Raw genomic sequence first — 11063 nt, forward strand, 5'->3', positions numbered from 1 at the left:
TTCAAATTTTATAAAGAAAATGGTTAAATTAAAAAGAATAGACTCTGCTTTTAAAATAAGAATCTATAAAACAGGAGCACCTGGGTGGCTCAGTGGTTGAGCCTCTGCCTTCAGCTCAGGTGGTGATCCCAGAGTCCTGGGGTCAAGTCCCATATCGGGCTCCCCAGAGGGAGCCCGCTTCTCTGACTCTGCCTATGTCTCTGCTTCTCTTTGTTTCTCATGAATAAATAAATAAAATCTTAGAAAAGAATTACAAAACATTATTTTGAAATAGAATTTTTAAAAGTCCTTGAAACCAAGTGGCCTTTTCATAGAGAAATGTCTTCTATACATCCATACAATCAGAATAGTTTGTTGGTTTTTTTTTTTGTTGTTGTTGTTGTTTTTTGTTTTTTTTTTAAAGATTTACTTACTTTAGAGAGAGCTGGGGGGAGGGGCAGAGGGACAAAGAGTCCTAAGCAGACTCGGTGCTGTGCGCAGAGCCCCACATGGGCTTGACCCACAACTCAATCTCATGACCCTGAGATTACAACCTGAGTATGACACTTAGTGGACTGCACCACCCAGGCATCCCAACCGGAAAGTTCTTAACAGCTTCCAGAAAATAACTTCAATTTCTCTTGGTAATCTGGGCTATTTTAACAATACTATCAGAAAAAACAAAAAACAAAAAACCCAAGTATGACTAAAGATGAAATCAATGTACTGCATTCAAAGAAATTATGGAAAAGCTTAGAATAGATAAATTCGGAGGAGTTTGTGAAGAAGGCTCAGGCCTGAACTAGGGTCCTTTAAGAAGCTGTAAGTAATCTGTACTTCATACATATCTGCGAACAATCTTTGCAAATTCCAGCTTCAGTTTATCTGAGGTTTTGCTGTTATCAAGCTGCCAGAAAAATTTCCCTGCTTCCTGAAACCCAAAATGGACACAAAGCCCTTTATTCTTAAAGTGAACTAAGAGCTTATTATCCTTAAAATAATCAGTCCAGTAAAAGGATATAGTTTTAAGTAGGGGAGGGAAAATGTAGATAGGCAAATTTGAGAGCACAGGAAGCTACTTGGACAATGAAGGGGAAACAAACTTTGGCCAGCCCATTTGCCTTTGGCTGTGAACGGGGAAAAGCAAGCATATGATTTTGGAACACTGTTGTGTAACATACCAACAATTTAAAAAAAAAAATCTTAAAGGAACTGAAGTACCAAAAAATTCATTAAGTACCACCAGACCAAGATTATAAACCTAGATGAAGTTTCCTAAGACTTTTTTCCCCCTGATTTCAAAGGAGCCAGTATCAGGCCTTCCAAATATTTAACGTTTAGTATTTTAACATTTGGACTATATTTCTGTAGGTACCTATTAAAATAACATTTGATGGGCAGCCCGGGTGGCTCAGCTAAATTAGTGCCACCTTCAGTCCAGGGTGTGATCCTGGGGGAACTGGGATCGAGTCCTGCATTGGGCTCCTGCATGGAGCCTGCTTCTCCCTCTGCCTTTGTCTCTGCCTCTCACTCTGTGTCTCTCATGAATAAATAAATAAAATCTTTAAAAAATATATATATATTTGATGATACTTTGTGGGTATATGTACTTAATACTGAGCCAGAATTAATGAGGATATATTTACTCTAAAGCCCTAAGTCAAATTTCAACAAAAGTAACAAAATGGTTTCTCTAAAAATAGAGGAAATTTTATTCATTCATAACAAATTAACAGGAAAAATAGGAACCATGTTTAAGTTATATAGTAGATCAAAGGACAGCAAAATTTAATTGGCAAATTCCCACCTGGCCATAATTTGGTTTTTCATCTACCATTTTGAAAGCATGTTCATTCTAAGTCTACTCCAAAAGCCCTACTTCATCTTGGAAGTACAGTTGACAAGTTTGGTAAATTCTTAAGTACTAATATGAATTTTATGCTCTGTGCTATAGTCACCTGAATTTACCTATTTTCACAGAATTCCTTCATTTGTTCATATTCTTAGGAACTGAAAAATATTGAATGCTTTTTCTAACATGACTATTTAGAATCTTGGCTTTAAAATTCAAATTCCATATCCAGATGTACTCATCTGTCTTCGCTACAGAACCAAGTTCTGTGTTTTAGAGTTAACACAAATGTGGCACAAGAGTTTTTGCTTGTTACCCTAGCACTGTTCTAGAAAATCCAAAATTGTTTTCCCAGATCAATTTTCCTAAATATCCACTAAAAGTTGGCATTGCCCCACTTCAGCCACTAGGTGGTGATAACACAAGAATCCAAGTTTGTGGCATTCTGAAGACAACTAGCAGGTTTAAGAGGCAAAATTAATTATGAATATTTAGGCACTATTACCATGAGTACATAGGCTAAATGGTAGGCAGTGAAACAGAGTTCTCCTCATATAGCTGAGCAAGACTTTGCCTCTGTGCAGTAAGCAGAATAATGCAGTGCCTCCCAGGCTATCTGTGGTAAAGGGCTGGGTTTTTATTTTCAGATTCTTGTACTATGTATAGTTTTGAAAAATACAATAAAAATGAATTCCTAGACAAATGAGATAAAAGCAGAAACATACAAAATACAAGCCATTTATTACTAGATTCAACATAAAATTACTCCAATAAATTGCTTTAAAAGTAGTTTCTGAATGTTTCCTATCAGAATATTTACTTGACCAGTAACCTCTGGTGCTGATAACATATGCAGGCACTGTCTGAGGACTACACTTTGAGTAGCAATGAAACCTTGCTTGATAGTGTATGTCATGGAGTCAACAGAACTGGTTCAAAATGTGGCTCTGTTACCAGTAGTTAGGTCGCCTTGGAAAGGTCACTTAAGGGATCCCTGGGTGGCTTAGCCGTTTAGCGCCTGCCTTTGGCCCAGGGCGTGATCCTGGAGTCCCAGGATCGATTCCTGCATCAGGCTCCCTGCCTTGAGCCTGCTTCTCCTCCCTCTGCCTGTGCCTCTGCCTCTCTCTGCGTGTGTCTCTCATGAATGAATAAAAAAAATCTTAAAAAAAAAAAAAAAAAGTCACTTAACCTTTCTAAGCCTCAACTGACTCATTTGGATCAGGTAAATAATACCCAAGTTTAGGCTTTGTAGGAGAATCCAGTGAGATTGTACTAACCTCTCAAGAGGCACTCAATGTTAGTAGAAACCGAGTAACAATTTACATATTATAGATTGTCTCTGCTCCATCATCTTACTGACTGGTGTTTTTTCCATGAATAGACAGTATTTGGTTGATCATTAAACATCTGAAGGACCTTGAAACCTTGTTTGATGGGACTAAGTGGAAGAACAGCTACTTGGAGATCCTGACAAAAACCTGTCCCCTATCTGACAGGTTTAGGGAAAATGTCAGCTTCCAGAAAATAACTTCAATTTCTCTTGAAGCCTATTCACCCAGATGTATCTGCAGTCATACTTCTGTGTCTTAGGTGTTTGAAGAACTGCAGAAGCAAACTGTCAGCTCAAAGTCTAGGTTATTACTATAAAACCCAGGAAAGGTTGGTAAACTACATTAGGCCAGATCAAGGATGGCACTTTGTTCTTTGATTCATCATTATAGCTACCATTTACTGCAACTTTCCCTTGAAAAATACACACATGGCTTCAATCTTTACAACAGTCCTGACAGATGAATCATCTTAGACATACGGACACTAAGGTTCAGAAATGCCTTATGAGCCATCTAAATCACAAAATGCCAGTTACTAGCTATAATTCTCAAATGCTAGCTAGAAACTTGTACTATTGAACACTGTTTTTACCTCATTTAGAAGCACCATTGCTACAGCTATGGTGTCCAAATTAGTCTTTAAGTGAATAGAACAAAATCAAACTGCTAGATCTGGTCCCGAAAGTTACAAAAGCTGTGACATCAGTCTAAACCACCAAAAAGTGCTTAAATGAAAACCATAACTACCGTGCCACGAAAAAGTAGCTCCTGCCGTGAAAATGTCACTGGGGGTATTTTAAAAAAATCTTGGCATACCATATCCACAATTTAAAAATAAGGGGTCCAAAGATCCTATATATCTGATATGAACTGTAATTCATACTAACAAAGGCTTGGAGTTTGAAATCAAGATTACCTAATGTACAATGTACTCACTTTGGCCAATGCAGTAAGAGTTTCAGCTTCTCTCCAAAAAAGTCCTGAGATGATATGCAGCAATTCTGCCCAGGTGCATTTCTGCTCCAAGGCAGAAAGGCCTAAGAAATCCACAAATGTAAAATCACCCCCTGAAAAATATATATGCTGGTGACAGAAGGAAAAAAAGAGCAATGGAATTAAAATGTTATAGACCAGAAAGTGTTTCATTTCTTTTAGGTAAAGGGATTTCTTCATATGTTATTTTAATAAAAGGAAATTTCATAGGTAAAAACCAATATTCAAAATTATAAAACAAATAAAACTCTCTGTGTATAATCACTGCATCAAAAATTTGCAAGATACTGAGCAGAAATTCTTTAGTTGATAAATGTGGTTTGAAGGGGTAATAAAATCTTTTTATGGCTAAAGCAAGAGTCTTATTTCCTGTCGGCCCAAAAATAGAGGTTTCATTTCCCAAGTAGGTAGGTTCTCCACTGTAAAGAAATATTCTTGTATAGTTGGTTTCTATCTTCTTGAACTCTGCTCCAAGTTCAGCCAACTTCTTGTATGTCCTTAACACGAATTTAGAACAATCATAGGATTCAAACCATGTCTCAGCCCCCTTTGTTGGGCTGGCTTGAACAGTCCACGTCTCGTAATAAATTCCTGTTTCATTGTCCCGCTTTACCCACTTTGCCATTTGGTTAAATGTGTTTCCTAGGTTAAAAAAAAAAAAAATTACCTATGTGAACACCAAAGCAAATCATATTAGTTTCACGTAAAATGTTCTAACCTGATTAAGACCATGAATAAATAATAGTTTTTATTATTATTTATCTAGTTATTTATAATAGTTCCAATCCTGCACCTCACAATAGGAATCCAAGCTCAGCCATTCTACTTTTCAAGGCACAAGGTATTTCTGAATTGTAAACGTTAGATATCGTAGGTATATACAGTCCTACATACCAATTCTATAATCATTTAAGCTATAATCAAAAGTGGCAGCCTGGGTGGCTCGGCGGTTTAGTGCCGCCTTCTGCCCAGGGCGTGATCCTGGAGTCCTGGAATCAAGTCCTATGTCAGGCTCCCTAATGGGAGCCTGCTTCTCCCTCTGCCTGTGTCTCTGCCTCTCTCTCTCTCTCTGTGTGTGTCTCTCATGAATAAAATCTTTAAAAAAAAAAAAAAAAAAGAAAAGAAAAGCAAAGTTACACACATGCAGAAGCCCTCTTTCTTTACCCCACTCAACAAATCTTGGATTCAGAAGCAAAAGAAAGAAAATAAGGGAAAAATTATGTAAGAGGTAAAAGTGAATGGAGCAAAGGCAGTGTTAAGAATGGTGGAAGGAGGATGCAGAGCTTTTCTGTCACAAAGTTCGGTATGCAAACTATGAATGGCAGCCAGGGGAAGAGCTCCTCTAGAGGGCTCGCCTGCTAACGTTACAAGAGAAGTACTTACTCTACCCTCTCCACCTTGAATATTTGTTACCTCCCTTTCCTCCCTATACTTTCAGCTGTCGGATTCTGCTTATAGCCTTTCCACCAACTATACAAATTCTTCCGGTGAAGCAACTAAACAGGAAATGCTTTTGGCCACATTTGTGGACTATACAGATTCTGACGGCTCTCACACTCTATCATCTTATACCAGAGGAATCTCTCCAAATGTTAACAAAATACCCTACGCTGCATGGCTACAACCTCATCGGGGCATTTACAATACCTAATAGAGCTTGGTCCCAACGTTTCACCTTGTCACCGTGTGTGAACCTTTCTCAAGTGCTTCAACTTGAGTCCATGAAATTAATACTTCATGTCCTATACAAAGGCTGCTTTTATCAATCTTATGGAATTAAAATTCTGAATATAAAGCCTGTTTTCTTAGAACTGGGGGCACTGTTTTTAGTGTTCTTCAACTTTAAAAAATCACTGCTATAATTAAGAGATAAGGATACTTCAAAATACTACTCTGTAACGTGAGAAAATGGACAGGATTAATCACAAAGCAGATTGGTAACTTGAAAGATTTAAGTACTAGCATATTACAAACTATTTTACATAAAATAGGGATCACTTGTTTGTATTGTACACTGATGGCAGAAAAGTATTTTCGGATAATGATATAGGTGGACAAGGAGAAATGAGAACTGGCCTGAATGAAAAAATAAAGAGTATTAATGCTGAGAGTACTAACACTGTTAGAAGAAAAATAAACTTTGATACCGTTGGGATGATTTGGGGCACATGGATTAGAAAGTAGGAAGGGAGATCAGCTAACAGCATGGTGTACAGTTAGAAGATCCCCAGGTGACATTTAAGTCACTCTTCTATTCCTGGTTCTACAACCGGATCTGAGACTTGAAGAGACTGGTAAGTGATGCTACCTGGTTGACACTTGATTCCTTGCTTATGAAAGGAAGAAGAGTTTTATCCTCCTCACTGAACTGTGCGATAACATGCTCCAAAATGCTATGTAAAGAGCTACCCAAGTGGAAAGCATCATAACGTCCTCAAGTCCTGTGATTTACAGAATTCTTATCACAAACAGGGCTTTCATTCCAGATATTTCCACTTTCTTGGAGAACAACAATCATAACGCAGAACTCTATAAATCATATGGGTAAGCTCGTATCTCTAGGATGTAATGGAGCCTCATCCCCGTTCTATACATGAAGTAACGAGTCAATAAAGTAAAATGTCACCCAAGGTCATGTGCCAGTTTCTGATAAAAGTTAACTCCTTTCATCACTACCCAACAATGCAATACATGAAGCAAAATTCCAAGGGTTTCAGCAACTTTTTAATACATCCAAAAGAACAGAAAATCTCAAGAGATAAAATATTTCAATTGCTCAAGGAGCCTTAAATCCTTAAGATTGTGTATGTTTCGGGAAGCAATGTAGTGAAGCAGTTAAGAAAATGGTCAAGAGGGCTTCACTGCCAGTGTTGGGAGTCCTACTTATCAGCTGTGTGACTAACCACTTGGGGCTTCAGTTTCCCCATCTGTAAAATGGGGGGAGGGATAACAACAACTATTTCAGAGGGTGGTCGTGATGATAAATCATGTGATACAGATAAAGCACTCGGAACCTCTGCTGGGCCCAGAGTAAGTCTCCATGAGCGGTAGCTATTATTATTCCTTAACAAAAACATGGTATCATCACTGAAAGTCTTTTTCCAGATTCAGTTAACAGGACCTTTAATCAATTGTTTTATCAGGCATTTTGTGGATTTTCTTCCACTATTTTATTTAGCAACTCCAATTTAATTGCAGAAAACATTTTATTATTTTATTCACTTTTTGCCATCAAAGAGAGGAGATATACTACTCATCATCTACAGGTGACACTTGGCATGAGCAATAGTTTGGATCAAAAGCTATTGCTTCCAGAAGTACATTTTGTAAACTGACTTCTAACATTTCAGAAGAACATGACTGAAATGCCTCAATGAAAGTAGTTTTTTTCATTTGGATACTGATACAATTGTCAAATACTGCCATATTTTTGAAACTTACCTGATATGGTTGCTACCAGTACTAACGTCCCATTTTCCTTCCAGTGGATATCATCAATCCCTTCAAAAAAACAGGCAGCGCCTTGATTGCACCAGAAAGGGGCATTCATTTCAGGTCGGAGATGGGGAAATGTACAGTTTCCAAGTTGGAAAAGTTCATACCATTCCATTGTGTAGTTCTTGCCAGTTAAAGTACTCTTGAATCCAATGGCATCATGCATAATTTTCTGTGTAAAGATCATACATGTACAAAAGCATCTGTGAAGTAACCACTGGCCCAGGAACCAAATGGGAGAAAATGTAATACACCACAACTGTATATCAAGTAGATCGAGTGCTCAGCTATTCCACTTCCATGTTGCTATTCATGTGTCCACTCTGGGGTTCTTCAAATTCTAGGCCCTCATCCACTCTGATTTTGACCATTGCTGCTTATCTCAGATAGTAAGGATGTTTGCTATATGGATGTGCTCTTAATTTCCTTACAATTTAGAATGGGTTTGAGAAGTTCCATACCACAGTCTCAGGAAGTCTATATATTTCACAGGGTGATGAGAGGCTTAAATGGTAAGCTAACCCAGGAAGAGTGTGTACAGCACGGACTGGAAGTGAAGTGTTTCCTGCCTGTCTTGCCCATTCCTCCGGGCCTCCTCCTTTCTTACTTTTCAGGAGCTGGGTACGGATTCAGAATATTAAAAGGGATTAAAGCAACTGCATTTGTTATTGTCAGGATTACAAAACATGGTAGTATTTTTTTGACTACTCATTTTAAAGATTTCATTTGAGAGAGAGTGTGTGTATGTAAGTTTGCAAGTGCATGCACATGCCCTCCTGAGGAGGGTGCAGGGCAGAGGGGGAAGGAGATGGACTCTCAAGCAGACTCTGATCCCAGCATGGAGCTGATGACAGGCTGGATCTCACGACTCTGAGATCATGACCTGAGCCAAAACTAGGAGTCAGATGCTTAACCAACCGAGTCACCCAGGTACCCCATTGACTACCCATTTTAAATATGCCAAGAACACCAATTAAACATGTTCTCAAATCAGCCCTTAGAACAGTGATTATTTCCTCAACTCCACTTAATAAGTCATTTAATTAACCAAAGTTATAAGATCAAAACCGCAGCCTTACCAAGTGTCCCAGGAGGTTCCCATATTTAAATTCCCATACTGGGGTTTGTAACCGGAAGACTTCAATGACATCATCACCTTTCATAACTGGGATAGGTGAGCCAGTTGGACAGAATGTGTATTTAGCTTGACAATAAGGATCTGGTTCTGGACGGAAGGAAAAGCGCCTAATAAAGAAAAAGAAAGCACTAACTTAGATTCTAATAGGAGTTTGGTTCTTCTTGCACATTTTAGAATCCAGATTTTATTATCACAGTCAATAACATTTTCAGAGAAAACCTTCAAAGTTTAGCCCAATAGTATTTAAACATTTTGTAATCCTGTGAACTCCAATGATGTCTTTAACAGCAAATGATACATTAAAAGCACTTTGATAAATGCATGCTTCCCTGTTCCCTGCTCCCATTGTGAAAATCTTAAAGACAGAGGCCATATCTTAAAATTCTGATAGATCAGATCTTATTTAGTAGACAAACATTTACTCAATAAGAGTATTTTTCAAGTGATATTTAATTTCCTAAACAATCCGTATGTTAAGATTATTAAATAGAACACATTTCTATTTTCTTAAGAATTAACCAACAGGAGTGCCCTTCTATTTGCTAGATGCGATGTGGACCAATTCATGAATCGTTTAATGAAGCCAATGAAATCTTTAAAATAAATTTTAAATAATGAAATTAACCAATGACCCTTCAGCCAATATTTATTAAAGCTCTACTATGTGTAGGACACTACTTAAAGAAGGAGGAAAATAAAAATAAAATGATGTTCCCTTCCTCAAGAACATTTGCGTGGGGGCTGGGAATACATTAAACAAGAAATGAAGTGTAGTGTGGTAAGTGCTAAAGAAATAGAGTCCTATGGGAGAAATCACTTCTACTTGACGTGGAATGGATGAGGATAAGGAGGGCAAAGAAAGAGATGAAGACCTGGCTTATTCTGAAGGTCAGGACACAAAGTAGAGAAAACATGAAGTATTATAATAGGTAAGTAAATAAGACTCTAAATAAGGAATTCAGGCTTTGAGGTGGGAGAGGGAGGGAGGCACTGTCATTTTGCACTGATGCAGCACGAACCACAACCCCTGCACTCTAACTGGTGAGGAATGTGCCCCAGAGCAAGCCTAAGTAGCAGATCTGGTAAGACAGAATTTGCTACAAAACAAACCTTATTAAAAAAAAAAAAAAAAAAAGATTTAATTTATTTAGTCATGAGACACAGAGAAAGAGGAAGAGACACAGGCAAAGGGAGAAGCAGGCTCCATGCAGGGAGCCGGATGCGGGACTCATCCCAGGACCCCAGGATCACGCCCTGAGCCGGAGGCAGACGCCCAACCGCTGAGCCACCAGGTGCCCCCTCTGTTCTCCTATGACCACATCCTACACCCAGACTGGAAACGGGGGGGGGGGGGCCGGGGGGGAGGGAGGAAGAAACGAGGTCACCAACCTTCCCGCTGGGCCCGCGTCAAAGGGGGCGGGGGATCCCCAGGACGCGTGACTTTTAGGGCTAAAACCAGAAGAGTCCCAGAAAACCCCGGCGAGTCTGTCATGCTGTAAACTGTGCCACCGGGTATGTGCTCGCGGTAACTAACGACACGCACGATGTCAGTAATAAACGCCACATTCAAAGTCTCCTCCGACTTTTCTGACCGTCGGTTACTTGAATCTGAGTCACTCAATCAAATGACATTACTCCCCGTTTCTTCCAGGGTTCGGGGCTGTCCTGAGCCTCGGTCACCTAGACACCGGCGCGAGGGTCCTGAGGGGAAGAAAGGCCGCAGGGCGGAGCGCGGGCGCCCTCAGCGCGGTCCTCCGCCGGCCCAGCCCGCCCCGCCCGCCCGCGCGCGCGCACTCACTTGTAGGGCACAGGCCACTGGCGCCGGGAGGGGCCGCCCGCGGCCGTCGCCAGCCACAGCAGCGCCAGGGCCCAGCGCCAAGGCGCGCACCGAGGCCCCGCGGCCCAATGGCCCCCGACCCCGGGGTCGGCGCTCCCCGCCTGCGCCATGCGGCGGCTCCCGGTGCTTCCGGCGCCTCCCGAGCCCGGCGACGCGGAGGACCCGCGAGCTGAGCATGCGCAGAGCCACGCCCCCGCGCTGCGCCAACCCCGGGCCCGCGCCTCGCGCCTCTGGTGCGGCGGGTCCCGCCCTTTCCGCGGCCGGTGCCGGGGCCGCGCGCCCTCCTGAGCGGGACGGAGCGGAGGGGCCCTGCGGTGCGCAGCGGCCCGCACGGCGGCGGCTCTCAGACTGCCGAGCGGGAAGCCTCCGCGGACCACTCCAACCGGGCCTCGGGGCCTCCTTTTTTATTTTTTTGAAACGGACTCCGAGTGCGGAGTT

General features: G+C 41.1%; 1 protein-coding gene across 1 annotated transcript; it reads right to left on the reverse strand.

Annotated features, from left to right (window-relative positions):
- Positions 1–1667: 1667 nt before the first annotated feature.
- CLN5 (CLN5 intracellular trafficking protein) lies at positions 1668–10750 on the reverse strand. Its single transcript, XM_072782716.1, has 4 exons — positions 10587–10750; positions 8730–8895; positions 7597–7822; positions 1668–4797 (listed from the first exon to the last, which is right to left on the reverse strand). The coding sequence occupies exons 1-4, from the start codon at positions 10733–10735 to the stop codon at positions 4286–4288; spliced, it is 1053 nt and encodes a 350-aa protein (XP_072638817.1). The 5' UTR covers positions 10736–10750; the 3' UTR covers positions 1668–4285.
- Positions 10751–11063: the final 313 nt, after the last annotated feature.

Source organism: Canis lupus, chromosome 17, assembly GCF_048164855.1.
Source record: "Canis lupus baileyi chromosome 17, mCanLup2.hap1, whole genome shotgun sequence".
In the NCBI taxonomy this organism is placed as follows: domain Eukaryota; kingdom Metazoa; phylum Chordata; class Mammalia; order Carnivora; family Canidae; genus Canis; species Canis lupus.